The sequence below is a fragment of the Rana temporaria genome, chromosome 1 (assembly GCF_905171775.1).
Source record: "Rana temporaria chromosome 1, aRanTem1.1, whole genome shotgun sequence".
NCBI classification, from domain to species: Eukaryota; Metazoa; Chordata; class Amphibia; order Anura; family Ranidae; genus Rana; species Rana temporaria.
Window position 1 is genome coordinate 585,123,494 of NC_053489.1, and position 18,774 is coordinate 585,142,267.

Sequence of the window (18,774 nt, forward strand, 5' to 3'; positions counted from 1 at the left end):
ATATATATATATATATATATTATTATTATATATATATATATATATATATATAAAATAAATAAAAAAAATATATTTATAATATATAATATATATATTATAAAAAAAAGGGGGGTTGTCATCCGGGGCCCTGGGGATCTCCGGGCCCCCGTAGCCCTAATATATATATATATATATATATATATATATATTAGAAAAAATATATTTATTATTAGAAAAAATTATAAAAATATATTTTAAAAGGGGAGTTGCCATCTGGGGCCCTGTGGGCCTCCGGGCCCCTGGGGACCTCCGGACCCCTAAAAAAAAAGGGGGTTGCCATCCGGGCCCCTGGGGACCTCCGGGCCCCTTACAGGTGTACTGCCTGTACTCCCTGATGGCGTCCCTGCCCGCCATACCTCAAACTAGCAAAGTCCATAAGTTGCTCAGTCCATACTTCGGAACACCAACCGCATGGAGGTAACTTGTAGAACAAAAAGATCTATTATTCTGCAAAATTTGTCCTTCATCCACACCTGATAACTCCTACCAATGCCGATCTCCTGTATTTATAGGCTCACAAGAGATCCACATGATTAAGCAACAGAAAGTGAAAATAATAACTCTTGGTGCACCAGGGGAAGCCATACACAGTGCATGAAACAGGTTATAAAGACAGACATACTATACTGTACATGGCATAACATATACAATAACACAACGTAGACATTCCCCTACACATTTGTCACAGGGAAGATTGGGCACGAAATGTTCCCTGAGCTCAGCAGTCGGACAGATTTTATCACAGTCCTGGCTTCCCTGGAGGAACAGGCGAGCCTGGGAACACATCAGGCGGTGGGGGGTGGTTAGTGTCAGTAGGTAGGGGCTAACTTTTTTTAATGCCAAAAAAAGTATCACCCATGCTGAAAAGCCATTAGCCACAGGGAAGATTGGGCATGGAATGTTCCCCTTAGCTCAGCAGCCTGACAGTTTTTACCAAAGTCCTGGGTTCATGGACTAACTAAAGAGCCTGGGAACACAGCAGGCGGTGGGGGGTCAGTAGGGGTTTTCTTTTTTTAGTGCCCAAAAAGTATCACTTATACTCAAAAGCCATGATCTTGGTTGTTTTACCCATTCAAAGTCTAGGCTGTTTACATATGGCCTATGCACAGCAAGTGGTTAAAGGTTTCAGAGAAGACTTTAGGTGGCAATTGTGCTACAGGAATAGTATCCAGCAATAGATAGGGTTTGGACTAAAAGAACAGCAGAAGAAATGTCCCATTACAAACTCATGATGAACAAAACTCAATAGGAAACAACAGCTATAACACACCACAGTATATGGGACCCTCAAAATGTACCCACACAAGAACCTAGCTTTCTCAGGTTTTCTATTGGCTCTTATTATTTCTCCCAGATTACACTATAGCCCAGAAAGGACAACACAATATGCAGCACACTCCATTTATCTTACTTAAAGAGGAGTTCCACCTAAAAATGGACCTCCGCTTAACCCACTCCTCGCCCCCTTACATGCCACATTTGGCATGTAATTTTTTGGGGGGGGGAGTGGGGGCTTCAGGAGAAGGGGACTTCCTGTCCCACTTCCTCCTTCCGCCGAGGGGCTGAAAAGGCGATTAGCTTAATCGCCTTTTCACAGCCCCTCCCTGTAGGCGAGCGCCTGTCCAATCGGACGGCGCCACGCCGCTCGCGCATGCGCAGTGCCGCTCGCGCATGCGCAGTGGGTGCCCGGCTGTGAAGCCGAAAGCTGTCACTGCTGGGTGCCCACACTAAGAATGAAGACGCCGGCCGGTGAGGGGGGGCGAGGAGCGGAGCCCCGGCCGGCGCGTCGCTAGAGCCGTGGAGCAGGTAAGTGTCAGTTTATTAAAAGCCAGCAGCTACACTTTTTGTAGCTGCTGACTTTTAATAAACTTAAAAAAAAGGTGGAAAACCCCTTTAATGATGTTGTTTGTATTCCTCTCCACAGGTCCTCACATGGTGCTGTTGGCTGCAATAACTTTTGACAGTATTGTACCTGCAATATCTCCTCTACTGCTCTCTGTCCTTCTGCATCTCTCTTTCTTGTGACATGTTGACATGTTGATTGATTAAAAGCCTGCTTAGAGTAAGGTGACCAGATTTTTAAAATGAAATCTGGGGACATATTTTAATTTTTTTTTACTAGTAATGGCGGCAATCAGCGACTCTCTGTCCATTGCCGCCGCTGCCCAGCTCACTGCCTCTCAAGTCTTACTCTCTGGGCTCTGGCTACTACTGGGTGGGGAGCGGAGAAAGATCACTCTGCCAGGGAAGGCAAGGAGATAATCAGACAGGTGGCTGGCCGGGACTTGAGCCAAGGCAGAAGAGCATGCGAGCGGAGCTGAATGGGCATGCACCCGAAACTGAAGAAATGGTCCCTCCGTTCCGATCAGCACATGATCATCAGAAAGGGGCACAGATAATGGAAAAAATAAACCCCCTAAGCTAGTAGGAGCGGTGGAGCAGGGGGTGTGTAATTCAGAATATCATTTTTTTTATTCTGCACTGACTGTCTTTGAAATTGCCCAGCCCCTGTTTAAATCCAATCTGGGAACAAAACTGGGGACAGACTTGGTCCGGGGACAGTGTCCTCAATCCGGGGACTATCCCTGGAAACTGGGGATGTCTGGTCACCCTAGCTTAGAGTAAGGTGACCAGATTCTTAAAATGAAATCCAGGGACATTCTTTTTTTGCTAGTAATGACGGCAATCAGCCACTCTCTGCCCGTCGCCGTCTGCTACTACTGGGTGGGGAGCGGAGGAAGATCACCCCGCCAGGGAAGGCAAGGAGATAAGCAGGCAGGCAGCTGGCCGGGACTTGAGCCAAAGCAGAAGAACATGCGAGCGGAGCTAAATGGTCATGCACCCGAAACTGAAGAAATATTCCCTTTGCGCCGACCAGCACATGATCATCAGAAAGAGGCACAGACAATGGAAAAAAATACACCTCCTAAGCTAGTAGGAGCGGCGCAGCGGGGGGGGGGGGGGTGTGCGTGTAATTCAGATATTTTTTTTTATTCTGCACTGACTGCCTTTGAAATTGCCCCAGCTCCTGTTCAAATTCAATCTGGGGACAAAACCGGGGACAGACTTGGTCTGGGGACAGTGTCCTCAATCCGAGGACTGTCCCCGGAAATCGGGGATGTCTGGTCACCCTAGCTTAGAGCCTATTTATTTGCTAAACACTGGCTATTTAGTCATGAGCCTGGCAATTGTGTAACTTTCCCTTGCAGTTTCATAGGGATATTCCTCAGTTTTGAAGCTTTCAGTTTATTTTAAACCTATCTGGATTTCCTTGTTGCTACCAGCCTTTATATGTCTGTCTTCTTCATAAGTGCCACTAAGTTATGCTAGGTGTGCTAAAAGAGGAACACTAGACATATATAAAAGAAAAAAACAAATACTACTTTATCCAGATGTGGATTCATTAAAAAATCATACCATTTATTTTTACATCGAACTAGCAAAATAATTTGAGTTTGCCTTTATGTCAATCTCTTGTAATCCCCAGCTCAGCCGAACTCAGGCTGGAAAGAGGAGGGCAGCATGGACAGCCAATCAGAATGCACTATATTGCACAGTTGTTCATCTATGCGCTTCCTGAGAGGAGGAGGAAGCAGAGTGATGATCTTAACAGCAGGGCCGGCCTTGGGTGTTCAGGTACCCTGTGCGAGCTAATCTTGTGTCGCCCCCCCCATATTCACCCCTCGCCCCCTGGTCACCTAAACATACACAAAGAGGCTGTCCGGGGCCCCTCTATCCTCTGCCGGGAGCCTGGGGAGCAACAATGAGGAAGAGGTGAGGCAAGAGTCAGCGCCGCCCCTAGGTGGCAGTGCGCCTTAGGTGGCTGCCTTCCTAATCCGCCTAGTGGTAGCGCTGGCCGGGCCCTGCTGCGACTCGCATTCTGCGAGCTGTGATGGCCGCACGGCGCCCCTGTTGCCCATGGCGCCCTGTGCGGCCGCACAGCTGGCACACCCCAAAGGCCGGCCCTGCTTAACAGTATGTTACTGCTCTTTTTTTGTCCAATCACAGGATGAGGCAGATCTTAGACCAGGTCAATATCTTCCTTTTTTACTTTTATAAAATCCCTATGTGGACTACTCATGAATAATGCCTCGTACACACGATCGGTTTTCCCGTCGGTCAAAAGTCCGCCAGGAAAACCGAGGGGAAAACCGTGAACCTGCTTGGTTGCTTTTCCCTGTATAGACACGGCCGGTTTTCCTGACAGGAAAACTGCAATGACCGCTTTGGTTGGGAAAACCGGCCGTGTGTATGCTCCACTGCAGTGTTTCCCATAGGAAAACTGCAGAGGAAAAAAAAAAGAGAATCGCGGCGGAAAAAGAGAACAAGTTCTAATGTTTTTGATCGCAGTTTTCCTGTCGGGAAAACTGCTATGAAGCATACACACGGCCGGTTTTCCCGTTGGTAAAAGCGATCATGTGTAAGAGGCATAAGAAATAAGGAATACAGAAGAAGAATTTTGCGTCTGCCTCTGTCCCTCATAGTGAAATATTCAGCAGTGCTAGAAGCCAATGCTCATTTATAACAGGTGTGTAAGAGAACATTGTGATCGGTTTCTGATACTAAATTCGATGTAAGCACCATAAACACCATTTTGCTGTGCCTCAGGTAACCATAAAACAAAAAACTTCTGTGAGGAGGGGCTGAAGTACAAGTAAAATATAAAGAATGTATGTAGTACCAACTGCCTGAAGGAACTGCTTGAGTATGTTTGGTTCTGTACTCTGCCTCTCAACCCCAAGAACGGTCCTAGACCCTCTGGCACACCTAGTAAACAGTGTTAGTGCAAACACAGTAGTAGATAGACGCAAATTGTTGTAAATCAGAAGGTATATTTACCAAAGACTCTCTTCCATACAGCAAACAGTAAATGGGTAACTACTAGTCAAAAATATCAAAACTCTGACTTATAACGGTTTAGCACAAGGCTACGGGTGAATTTCAAATAACACAATCAAAACTACTTAAATGGCTCCAATGCAGTCTATTAGCTGGATTTAGGATGGCGGGCGCATAGTTGTGGCGGCATAGCGTATGGCATTTACACTACGCCGCCGTAAGTTTGCAAGGCAAGTACTGTATTCACAAAGTACTTGCCTGCTAAGTTACCGCGGCGTAGCGTAAATCGGGCGGGCGTAATGGCGCCCAATTGAAATTTAGCTGAGGGGTCGTGTTTTATGGTAATGGGGGGTGACCTTACGTGATTGACGTATTTTACGAACGGCGCATGCGCCGTCCGCCTACATATCCCAGTGTGCATTGCGGCAAAGTACGCCGCACGGTCCTATTGGTTTCGACGTGGACGTAAATGACGTAAATCCCTATTCACGGACGACTTACGCAAACGACGTAAAATTTTCGAATTTCGACGTGGGAACGACGCCCATACTTAACATTACTATTCCAGCTATTTGATGGAATAACTTTAGGTCTGATAATGCGTTACGTAAACGGCGTATCTGTACTGCGTCGGCCGGGTGTACATTCGTTAATAGGCGTATCTAGTGATTTACATATTCTACGCCGACCGCAATGGAAGCGCCACCTAGCCACAAGCCTAAAAATTACACTTTAGGATAGGACGGTGTAAGACACTTACACCGCTCGTATCTGAGCCTAATTTAAGCGTATCTGGTTTTCAGAATTCGCTTAAATTAGCGCCGGCGCAGATTCAGACTTAGGCTGGCGTATCTACTGATACGCCAGCCTAAGTCTTTCTGAATCCACCTATATGTGCTTAGGCATGAAGGGGAACAGATCTGTCTTAATAGCAGTGAGTCTGTTTCCCTCTAACCCTGAAATCACAGTCCCAGGGAATAAATACATGAAGAAATAGTCAACAGTGTAAATGATCAACTTTAGGATTTACGTTAGGGTCCTCTTTAATGAAAATTACTAGGACCACCTAATCACTGTTATTGAAGCGGAAACAGAAAAGGTCCTCACAATGGAGATATCTGGTATCTTCAGCTAGCCTGGCATTGGTGCACTTGGTGTCCTGTTAGGCAGGATGAGCAAAGTTTATTTGGAAGTATCCTGGCAAGGCAAAGTGATGTGCAGAATGCTAGCAGTATTCTTGTGAGCAATCGAACGGCACCCAGCCTGGGATCCTCTCAATAGAACTGGGGACCCAGTAAGTCACTGGAGTCCCTTTTCACCTCTGGATGAGGTTCTGTGTAGCCTGCAAATTTGGCCAGGTGGGCCGCGCTGGCGGGGTCCATGGATGCGCGCACAATAAAGGTGGATGCCGCACCTGGAACCGGGACCCCACTAAGATTTTAGAGCACAGGACATCTGTCACAGATATACTCTCCCCCAGCATGCCCCGCGAGGAAAAACTCCTCTGATTGGCTGCTGGGGAAAACTTGCTCTGCCAGAACTCCTCTGGTGCCAACTGCCGGCCAGGGATGGCACCGCATCCCTGGAGCACAAACTGACCCAGTGGACATGTCTGGAACGACAGAAGTCCCAATTTAGCAAATTGTGAATGGGAGCAAAATAACTCTCCCATTCCCCACTAACTTTAGCGTAGTGCCCATACTGAAAGTAAGGGGGCGCTACATATACTATACTGCCTGTATTGTATACTGTATACACCACCAGAAGTGTAGTAGAAACTGTACACACTGTATTAGATACTGTGTACACTGCCTGAAGTGTATTAGAAACAGAATGCACTGTACATATATGCTACACTGAATGCAGAATATATATATATATATATATATATATATATATATATATATACACACAGTGCCTTGCAAAAGTATTCGGCCCCCTTGAACTTTGCGACCTTTTGCCACATTTCAGGCTTCAAACATAAAGATATACAACTGTAATTTTTTTTGAAGAAGTGGGACACAATCATGAAGTGGAACGAAATTTATTGGATATTTCAAACTTTTTTAACAAATAAAAAACTGAAAAATTGGGCGTGCAAAATTATTTAGCCCCCTTAAAGGAACACTGAGACTATCACAGTGCAGGTGCATTTATACGGAGACTTGATTACACACAAGTGGATTCTATTTATCATCATTAGTCATTTGAGTCAACATTGGATCATTCAGAGATCCTCACTGAACTTCTGGAGAGAGTTTGCTGCACTGAAAGTAAAGGGGCTGAATAATTTTGCACGCCCAATTTTTCAGTTTTTTATTTGTTAAAAAAGTTTGAAATATCCAATAAATTTCGTTCCACTTCATGATTGTGTCCCACTTGTTGTTGATTCCTCCAAAAAAATTACAGTTTTATATCTTTATGTTTGAAGCCTGAAATGTGGCAAAAGGTCGCAAAGTTCAAGGGGGCCGAATACTTTCGCAAGGCACTGTAATATATATATACACACACACACACACATACATACATTCTAGACTGTATGAAAATATATATCAAATACACTGCCACTAACTAAATAACCTGCCTTCTCAAGCTATCTCTCTGTCCACACCAACAACACTACACACAGCTGCTCTGTAAGCAGCCTTATATCGTGTGGGGCATGGACTTAGTCCCCCTGAGCCATGATTGGCCAAAGGCACCCTTTGGCCAATAATGGCTCTCTCAGCAAGGCCTGCTGGGATTGGCCATATTGTAGCATGCAGGTCAGGTGCATGCTTTGGTCAATCATCATACAGCAATGCACTGAAATCTTGCAGTGCATTATGGGACGTTCTGCAGGGCTTGGATTTTCCACGAACGTCACATTCGGCTCGAACCGCAGGCTCATCCCTACTGTGTTGACTGTGTGCTTAGGATCGTTGTTATGTTTGAAGGGAAACCTTTGGCCCAGTCTGAGGTTCTAAATGCTGTGGAACAGGTTTTCTTTCAGGATATCTCTGTACTTTGCTACATTCAGCTTTTCCTCAACCCTGATCGGTCTCCCAGGTCCTGCTGCTGAAAAACACCCCCACAGAATGATGCTGCCACCACCATGCATTCTTTTTGGGATGGTATTGGACAGGTGATGAGCAGTGTCTAGGTTTCTCCAGACATAATGTTTAGAATTGAGGCCAAACAGCTCAATCTCCTTTCATTAGACCTGAGAATCTTGTTCCTCAGTCTGAGAGTCCTTCAGGTGCTTTTTTTGCAAACTACAAGCGGGCTTTCATGTGTTTTGCTTTTGAGAGGCTTCCATCTTGCCACTCTGCCATAAAGCCCGAAAAAGGGTTAATACCGCGGTATTACCGTGGTTTCCCATTGATTTCAATGGGAAGGCGCGGTATAGGAGCAGTAAACACACCGCTCCTATACCGCTCCAAAGATGCGGCTAGCAGGACTTTTGGAGCGTTCCTGCTACCGCACCGCTTCAGTGTGAAAGCCTTCGGGCTTTCACATTGAAGCCTGCAGGGCATGATTTATTCATGCGGTATAGCAGCGCTATTTTTAGCGCTGTACCGCATGAAAAACGCCTCAATGTGAAAGGGGCCTTACTAAGGCCTCCTCCCCGATTCCTCAGTCCGGCACCAGCTCTTGGAAGTATCCTTGTTCCAAAATTTATTTTTTTGTCTTGTAATAATCCTGACTGAGCTCTGCAGGCAGTTCCTTTGACCTCATGGCTTTTGATGTGATACAGTATACTTTGTCAGCTGTGGGGCCTTTTATAGAGCAGTGTGTACTTCCAAATCATATCCAATCAATTTAATTTACCACAGGTGGACTCCAATCACAGTGTGAAAACCTCTTTGCAAACATTTCTAAAATTCTGTTTTCACTTTGTCATTATGGGATACTAAGTGTACAGTAAAGAGAAGACATTTTTTTTAAACAACTGTAGTATCAGCAACATAACAAAATGTAAAAAAAGTGAAGGGGTTTGGAATATTTTATGAATGCATACTGTTACCATAGTGACACTGTACTGCTCTGGGAGGGTGATCAGGATTTTTTTTTACACTTTGATTGCTTATACAGTGATGATAAGCAATCTGTCTTTAACTGTGTTTGGCATCCATTCGCAATGCCATTGTTTACTATTGTGATTGCTGTGATTGGACACGGCTATCACATGGTACAGGGCTGCTGTGACCTCATTTAATACCATAGCACATTTAAAAAAATCAAAATGTGAATTGTATCCAATGTGCAGCACTGAGGTCTGCAGCTTAAGTCATAGTTGGCACACTATCTGCATGCAGTTTGCATATCCTCATTGAGCTTGCATGGGTTTCCTCCTAGTACTCAAATTTCCTCCCACACTCTAGAGACGTGCTAGAAGGTTAATTGTCTCTGGTCTAAATTTGGCCCTATTATAATAAATATTCTACTAAGTGTGCCCATGATTCCTGCCTCACCATCTGTCCCAGCTGCAGAAAAAGTGCTGTATGTCCCCAGAGAGATAAATGCTAAAGAAATATAAATTAATTTTAAAAATATTAAGCATGGTGTGCTAACATTTGTAATTTATTTTTTTTAGGAACCAGCAAGTTAAGTTATAACAGTCCACCATGTGATCATAAAACATTATTTTTTCAACATATATATTTAAAACATAACAAAAATAATCAAAATGATTCCCATTTGGTGTTGATGTTTTTCCCTGTGTCAAACATCTTGGTTATATCTCCCACCTTCCAAAGTGTACTAGATACAGTACATTGCTATTCTAAAGACATCATAGGTGTCCACTCTCTATAAACTGCTGAAAATAAATGTTCTGCACTTAGAATCAACTACTTCAAAGCTTGAAAATGAATGTCGAAAAAAGTAGTACTTCTGTTTTCTGACTGGTAACTCAACTGTCAATGCTTGTACAGGCAAGGGGGAACATCTTTAATTAGATTCCAGTTAACAATACATTCAATACAATGATAAGCAGTCCCAGATATGCTATTCTGGCAACAGGTAACTCGGCTCAGATCAGTACAAATCATTCCAAATATGGTAAATACGTGTTTGTTTTTAATGGTTAGGCCAGTACTCCAGTTTGCAGTCAATATCTGCATTAACGTAAAATAAATTAAGTTCACTTGCATTAATAACTACAAAAGTATTTATTTTCTTACCTGGAATACCTTTGCCAAGTTGTCAAACAAAGCTTGGCCAGCACTGACTTTATGTTTGACGCCCCTGACTGTTCCGTTTTTACTCAGTATGTTCACTCGTTTGGTTGCAAATCCCCTGTCCTTAGTGGCTCTTGCTAGAACTAACAAATCATCTGGCTCATTTTCACTTTCATCAAATTCTGAACCTAAAAATCCATTATGGTGCCCATCTGTCTCGCTTGGTATGCTATTCTGGTCAGTCTCCGAGCTGCTGGCACATTCAGAATCCACAGAATCCCCATCCGTGTAGACCTCTTTCAACACTCTGCCACTATAGGATGACGCTATCCTGAACCGGACTTTCCTTGGTTGCCTGTCCCCTTCCGACTTCATGTCCATGTTTAACAAATATCCATCCATTGGTAAAAGAAAAACATTGTCCAGGGCCAGTGTCACCTTGTTTCCTGGTCTCCTATACTATTGCCACTAATGACAGCAGCACCCATAAGGAAATAAAGTCTACTAAGGAAATGTCTAGCTTACTCTGAAACAGCGATAAATAATGAATTCCTGTGTGCTATGGTTACCCTTAAGCTAAAACCTGTAAATTAATATGGCCAATTAATAATGTATGAACTCTTGTGTACTTTCACGGCAGATAGGGTAAAGGGAAGCAAGCAACACTTAGAAAAATATATACTAAGTTGGGTAAACAAAAAGAATTATGAAACTGCAGGAGACAAAGTCAGCTTTGTAAGGTGATCACGAACTTAGTATGCTGTACTATATAACAAAAACCCTTACTAAGGCCTTACTAACACATGATCGGATATCTGATGGAATCTAATCCGATAGATTTTTTTCATCGGATATCCGATGGATTTTTTTATTGGATATCAGATGGATTTTTTCATCGGATATCCGATGAAGCTGACTTTCATCAGTCTTGCCTACACACCATCGGTCAAAAATCCGATTGTGTCCAACGCGGTGACTTAAAACACTACGACGTGATGATAAAAATGAAGTTCAATGCTTCCGAGCATGCGTCGACTTGATTCTGAGCATATGTGGATTTTTGACAGATGGACTTCCACACAGACGATCGTTTTTTTCTATCGGTTTTTTACCCATAGGAAAATTTAAAAACATGTTCTATTTTTTTTCACCGATGGAAAACAAACCGATAGGGCCCGCACACGATCGGTTCGTCTGATAAAAACAGTCCATCGGTCTGTTTTCATCGGACAAACCGATCGTGTGTACAGGGCTTCAGTTTTATGTATGTCAAAAGCACATTGTGACAAGCAGAAAGGAGAAGATTACATTTTTTCTGATTTTACCATTATGAAAATGTATTTTGTGTGTATTTATCTACTTAAACCTTCAACTGTGATGAAAAGGGAAACATTTACAAAGTAGCATTATGATCCTAAATGAAAAAAGTAGCAAATTCGTTTTACATATGGTAGTTATAATAGCAGCACTAGTAGTAGTAATAGTGGGCCAGATTCACGAAAGAGATACGACTGCGTTTCTCCTGATACGCCGTCGTATCTCTGTTTCTATCTATGCGACTGATTCATAGAATCAGTTACGCATAGATATCCATAAGATCCGACAGGTGTAATTGTTTTACACTGTCGTATCTTAGGATGCAGTACCACTGCGGGGAGTTCGCGTCGTAAACCAGCGTCGGGTATGCAAATTAGGAGTTACGGCGATCCACGACGGTTTTTCGCGTTCGCTACGTCGCCGCTAGTCTAGTTTCCCATCGCAAAGTTAGTCGTTATTTGACCTGCCTTAACTTTAGTCAGCAATCATATTGCTGTCTAAAGTATGGCCGTCGTTCCCGCGTCGAAATTTAAAATTTAACGTCGTTTGCGTAACACGTCCGGGAATACGGAAGTACGCTACGTGCGTCGCCGTTCGAAAAAATGACGTCACGGCGCGCAAAGCACGGCGGGAGTTAGGAAACAGAGCATGCGCAGTAGGTCCGGCGCGGGCGCGGGCCTAATTTTAATGTTACCCGCCCATTCGATTTGACCCGCCTTGCGCCGGACGCATTTACGATACACCGCCGCAAGTTTCCAGGTAAGTGCTTTGTGGATCGGGCACTAAACCTGAAAACCTGCGGCGGTGTAACGTAAATGGCTTACGTTACACCGGCGGAAATGTACGTGAATCTGGCCCAGTATTACTAGTAGTAGTAGTTTGTGTGGCAAAAAAATATATAAATGAATACATTTATTTTATTACCTTTCATTAATAGCCTAACAAATATTAACACCATAAAACTATTAATAACACTATGCGACCCCTAACCACTTACCAACTTCGGCCCCGGAGGATTTGACTGCCCAATGACCGGGCCATTTTTTGCGATTCAGCACTGCGTCGCTTTAACTGACAATTGTGCGGTGGTGCGACGTGGCTCCCAAACAAAATTGACGTCCTTTTTTCCCACAAATAAAGCTATAAACAAGAAAAGAGCGTAAATTTTGAAAAAAAAAAAAAGCAATTTTTTTTTACTTTTTGCTATAATAATTATCCCCAAAAAACATAAAAAAAAAAACACATTTCTCAGTTTAGGCCGATATGTATTCTTCTACATCTTTTTGGTAAAAAAAATAAAATAAATCGCAATACGTGTATATTGATTGGTTTGTGCTTAAGTTCTAGCGTCTACAAAACAGGGGATAGTTTTATGGCATTTTTATTATAATTTTTTTTTTTTTACTAGTAATGGTGGCAATCCGCGATTTTTATCATGACTGCGACATTATGGCAGACACATCAGACACTTTTGAAGCTATTTTGGGACCATTGTCATTTATACAGCGATCAGCAGGGGTCAAGTCCTGTGGAAAAAAGTGTGGGAACTCCCAAAACTCCCCAAAAAAATTATACGCTCATATGCATATATATTTCACAGAAAATACTGGTGCTGGCCTGGCTGGTCTCGGTGCTGGCCTGGCTGGTCTCAGGGTACTCAGTGCTGGCCTGGCTGGTCTCAGTGCTGGCCTGGCTGGTCTCAGGGTGCTGGCTGGCTAGCTGGATGGCCTCAGGGTGCTGGCTGGCTGGTCAATCTATATATATAAATATATATTATAGCAGGGTACCAAAAGGGCTTTTTTTACAGCTCACTGCACACAGTGTCAGTGTGTCAGTGTCAGGGCAGAGTGAGTGTGACGGTGTGAGGAGAGGAGACACGGGCTCGCCCTAGCATTTCTGTGTGACTCTGCCTCCGTGTGAAGTCACACGCAACCAGCCGCGTACTGAAGGACAGGTGGCAGGCGAGGTCGGAGCCTGGAAGAGGAGCTCCAAGTCTGCTTGGCTCAGTTCGCCTGCCCCTGACAGTGACTCGAGTCCAGTCCTTCACTATGCGGCAATGCTGGGCATCGCCACTTAGTGAAGGATCGGCTCGGGCGGCTCGGCTGCTCGTGGCTGCTCTAGTCCTGCAAAGGGAACTGCGTTCCTGCTGTGAAAAAAGTGCATGGACGCCGTTCCCACAGGACTCGAGCCCTGGCAATTAGTGTTATAAAAATGGACTGTGTAAAAATGATTACTGTGTAAATGACACTGGCAGTGAAGGGGTTAACCACTAGGGGGCGAGGAAGGGATTAAGTGTGTCCTAGAGAGTGATTCTAACTGTGTGGGGGCTGGACTACCAGTGACACGACATTGATCACTGCTCCCGATGACAGGGATCAGTAGATCAGTGTCCTGTCACAAGGCAGAACAGGGAAATACCTTGATTACACAGGTATCTCCCTATTCTGTAGCTCTGTGACACAATCGCAAGACACCGACAAACATCGAGTACGCAGGTCCTGCGGTCACGGAGCTTGCGCCCTCACGGTGGCAAATTCAAAGCAACATACCTGTACATTGCTTTGCGCAGCCGCGCCATTCTGCCGACGTATATGTGCAGGAGGCGGTCAGCAAGCTGTTAAAGGGGTTGTAAAGGTACATTTTTTCTTCCCTAAAAAGCTTCCTTTACCTTAGTGCAGTCCTCCTTCACTTACCTCATCCTTCCATTTTGCTTTTAAATGTCCTTATTTCCTCTGAGAAATCCTCACTTCCCGTTCTTCTGTCTGTAACTACACGCAGTATTGCAAGGCTTTCTCCCTGGTGTGGAGAAAGCCTCTTGAGGGGGGAGGGGGCGAGCAGGAGGGTCAGGACACTTTCTACTTTGCAGATAATGAAAGGAGCTGTGTGTTAGAGGGGGGCCTGACCCTCCTGCTCGCCCCCTCCCCCCTTAAGAGGCTTTCTCCACACCAGGGAGAAAGCCTTGCATTACGGTGTGTAGTTACAGACAGAAGAACAGGAAGTGAGTATTTCTCAGAAGAAATAAGGACATTTAAAAGCAAAATGGAAGGATGAGGTAAGGAGGACTGCACTAAGGTAAAGGATGCTATTTAGGGAAAAAAAAAATTCCTTTACAACCCCTTTAAGGACGGAGCCTCTTTTTGAGATTTGTAGGTAGATTCAGGTACATTGGAATAACTTTAGGGCGGCGTAGCCTAGCCTGTTTAGGCTACACCGCCGTAAATTAGCTAGGCTAGTAGTGATTTTTAATCTACTTACCTGCTAATCTACGGCGGCGTAGCCTCAAACGAGCGGGCGTAAGGGCGCCTAATTCAAATGACTTGGAGGGGGGCGTGTATCATGGTAATGAGGCTTGACCTCACGTTTTTTAAACTGCGCATGCGCCTACATTTCCCAGGGCGCACTGCCGCTAAGTACGCCGTACGGGCCTATTGATTTAGACGTGGACGTAAATGACGTAACTCCCGATTCGCGGACGACTTACGCAAACGACGTAAAAAATTCGAACCTCGCAGCGGGAACGGCGGCCATACTTTAACACTGTTATTCCACCTCATCGGTGGAATAACTTTAGGCCGCCTAAGGCCTTACAGAAACGACGTAATTCGTCGTTTACATAATCTACGCAATCTAATCATTTACATAATCTACGCCGGCCGCAATGGAAGCGCCACCTATCGGCCATCCGAAAAATTGCAAGCTAAGATAGAACGGCGCAAGCCGTCCTATCTTAGCTTTGTTTAAGCGTATCTCTGTTTGAGCATACGCTTAAACATACGGCGGCGTAGATTCAGAGTTAGTAGAGTCAGTAGATAAGTAGATAAGCCGGCCTTACTCTTTGTGAATCTACCTATTGGTGTTTTAAAGTTAAAAACTGTGTTTTTTTGCTAGAAAATTACTTAGGACCCCCCAAACATTATTTTTTTTCTAACACCGTAGAGCAGGGTTGGGAAACAAAAGGCCCGCGGGCCGAATGCGGCCCGCCAAGCCTTGTCATGTGGCCCACCAGCCTCCACCGCTTGTTCCAGTGCCAGTGCCGCCCGCTCAGGTGGGGCGCCTGCAGCCCGGACAGGGTTAACACAGGTCTCGGCCGCTGCTCACCTACAGCTATGCGGCCCCGCCTGTGTCATCTCCGGGCTCCGGCGCGGCTGATTGGCTGAGCTGTGTGTCTCTCTCACACACAGCTCAACCTCAGAATCCACGCTGACAGTTCAGCTCGGACTCTGCTCCTCCTCTTCCCGCCTCTCTACACTGTGTGGCACGCCCACACCCCCTGCGTCTTCCTCGCTCACACATCCCCAGGAAAATGTGAAGGAAGATGCAGGCAGCCCGCCCCTGACCTTCCATCCTGGGGTGAGTAAGCTCACCCTCTCCCACCTCCCAGTGTATATATTAAATGAATTTAAGGGGTGCTCTGTGGACTCTGGTGCAAGAGGGGGGCTTTGGTGGGCAGAGCCCCCCTTACATCAGAGTTCCCCCTTTACATCCGTGTTCACAGCATTACAAGGGAGTCTGTGCGGACCCTGATGTAATGGTGCTCTGTGCGGACTCTGATGTAATGGGGGTCTGTGCGGACTCTGATGTAATGGGGGTCTGTGCGGACTCTGATGTAATGGTGCTCTGTGCGGACTCTGATGTAATGGTGCTCTGTGTGGACTCTGATGTAATGGGGGTCTGTGCGGACTCTGATGTAATGGGGGTCTGTGCGGACTCTGATGTAATGGGGTCTGTGCAGAACTCTGAATCCCTGCACTGTGTACGTAGCATAATCCTGACGTAATCCTAAACTCTGCATTCTGTATGTAGTGCGACCCATATACAACTGGCCCTTTGAGGGCAACCACACTGCTGATGTGGCCCTCGATGAATTTGAGTTTGCCACCCCTGCCCTAGAGAATAAAATGGCGGTCATTGCAATACTTTTTGTCACACTGTATTTGAGCAGCGGTCTTACAAACACACTCTTTTGGGAAAAAAATCAATTATTTGAATGAATAATCCATTAAGTTAGCCCAATTTTTTTTATATTGTGAAAGATAATGTTATGCCGAGTAAATTGATACCCAACATGTCACGCTTCAAAGTTGCCGCCGCTCGTGGAATGGCGACAAACTTTTACCCTTAAAAGTTCTACAGATTGCATGAGGAGCTCTATGGTTTGAATTTCATGCTCTCACTCTAAAGATCATGGCGATACCTCACATGCGTGGTTTGAACACCATTTTCATATGCGGGTGCTTTTCATATATGCGTTCGCTTCCGCACGCGAGCACGGCGGAACAGGGCGTGTTTAAAAAATCTTATTTATTTTACCTTTTATTTTTACACTGTTCTTTTAAAATAATACAAATAAATTGGGTCACTTTTATTCCTATTACAAGGCATGTAAACATCCCTTGTAATAGAAAAAAAAGCATGACAGGACCACTTAAATATGAGATCTGTGGTCAAAAAGACCAGCGATCTAATATTTACACTAAAATGCAATTCTCCCCAACACAAATCTCTGACTCCTTTTATCATATGTGACAGAGAACTTGTCAGGAGTTATCAGGCTGATAACAGAAGAACAGGGCAGGAGACAGCTACTGGACATAGTGCTTTGGAGAGAGATAACAAAACACTGCAGATATACTGTGTGACAGACTCACCCGGAACAGGGGCTTTTGGAGGGGACTGAATGCTAGCCTCTTACCTTGCGATCATGGGCCCTGGCATTTGGGGGAACGGTGCTCGTTGTGTGCTTTATGCCTGGGGACCCTGTATATGCCATATTAGAGTGACTGAGTCATACTGTTGGGACATACAGTGTAAGGAGATGCTCATGCCATTACCTCCAGCCATCTGTCTGTTCTCTGTGCTAATTGACCCTGCTATTGTGTGAAGATGTCCTGTGTTTACATTTATGATAATGTGTATTGTATAGCAGGTGAGTGAGGAGACGTGATGTCTATGAGTCACCTCGACTGTCTAAATGATTTAGTTAATTGGCTCATATTAATTTATGTTCTGGTTAAATCCTCTTTAACTGTATATAAGACTGGCATTTTTAGTTCTAATAAACACTCCATGTTTAGCACACAAACAAGTCTTGCCTCGTTGTGTGTTGAGAGCAGCTGGAATATCCGATATCTATATCCAGACTGATAAGAAGCGGTATATGATGGAAGCACTCAAGCGGAGTGTGGGACGTTCCGTTACATACTGTATGTGCAAAACTCAAATTTAATGAATCAGGTTTACATCCACTTTAAGGAGCTTACATAAACTAAACACATACACTCATTTTATCAACATTTTTTGTGGATTTTGATGGCAAACTGAAGCAGCTGGTGGAAACCCTCCAAAACATGGGCTGACTATGCAGACTCTATGAGACATACACTATATTGTCAAAAGTATTGGGGTACCTGCCTTTATATTCACATGAACTTTAATGGCATCCCAGTCTTATAGCTAGATTCAGAGAGGGCGTCCTAACTTTGCGGCGGCGTAGCGTATCGTGTTTACACTACGCCGCCGTAAGTTAGCGAGGCAAGTACATGATTCACAAAGTACTTGCCTGCTAAGTTACGGCGGCGTATCGTAAATCGGGCGGGCGTAAGGGCGGCTAATTCAAATTCGGCTGAGGGGGCGTGTTTTATGTTAATGAGGCTTGACCTGACGTGATTGACGTATTTTACGAACGGCGCATGCGCCGTCCACCTACATATCCCAGTGTGCATTGCGGCAGAGTACGCCGCACGGTCCTATTGATTTCGACATGGACGTAAATGACGTAAAACCCTATTCACGGACGACTTACGCAAACGACGTAAAATTTTCAAATTTCGATGCGGGAACGGCGGCCATACTTAACATTACTATTCCAGCTATTTGATGGAATAACTTTAGGCCTGATAATGCGTTACGTAAATACCGTATCTGTACTGCGTTGGCCGGGCGTACGTTTGTGAATAGGCGTATCTAGTGATTTACATATTCTACGCCAACCGCAATGGAAGCGCCACCTAGCGGTCAGCCTAAATATTGCACCCTAAGATAGGACGGCGCAAGCCGTCGTATCTTAGATAGGTTTAAGTGTATCTCTGTTTGAGAATACACTTAAACTTAGGACAGCGCAAATTCCAAGTTAGGTCGGCGTATCACTCTTACTGAATCTGGCTATTAGTCTGTAGGGTTCAAAACTGAGTTGGCCCACCCTTTAGAGGCTATAACCGCTTCTTGGAAGGTTGTACACAGGGTTTAGGAGTGTGTCACGTGCATGTAAAGGCAGGTGTCCCAATATCTTTGACAATGTAGTGTATGTCCCTTTTGGCACTGGCCTAAAAACATGGGGCCAGATTCACGTAGACTAGCAACGGCGTAACGTATCGTAGATACGTTACACCTCCACAAGTTTTCATCGCAAGTGCCTGAT

General features: G+C 44.7%; 1 protein-coding gene across 1 annotated transcript in view; it reads right to left on the reverse strand.

Moving 5' to 3' along the window:
• The window catches only part of GRXCR1 (glutaredoxin and cysteine rich domain containing 1), a 65,589-nt gene extending 55,073 nt beyond the window's left edge, over positions 1–10,516 (reverse strand). Inside the window, exons 1-2 of the mRNA XM_040335009.1 lie at positions 10,044–10,516; positions 6,405–6,407 (exon numbers count right to left, since the gene is read on the reverse strand). Of these exons, the coding sequence (XP_040190943.1) occupies positions 6,405–6,407; positions 10,044–10,442 (402 nt within the window). The 5' untranslated portion in view covers positions 10,443–10,516. The remainder of the gene's footprint in view (positions 1–6,404; positions 6,408–10,043) is intronic.
• Positions 10,517–18,774: the final 8,258 nt, after the last annotated feature.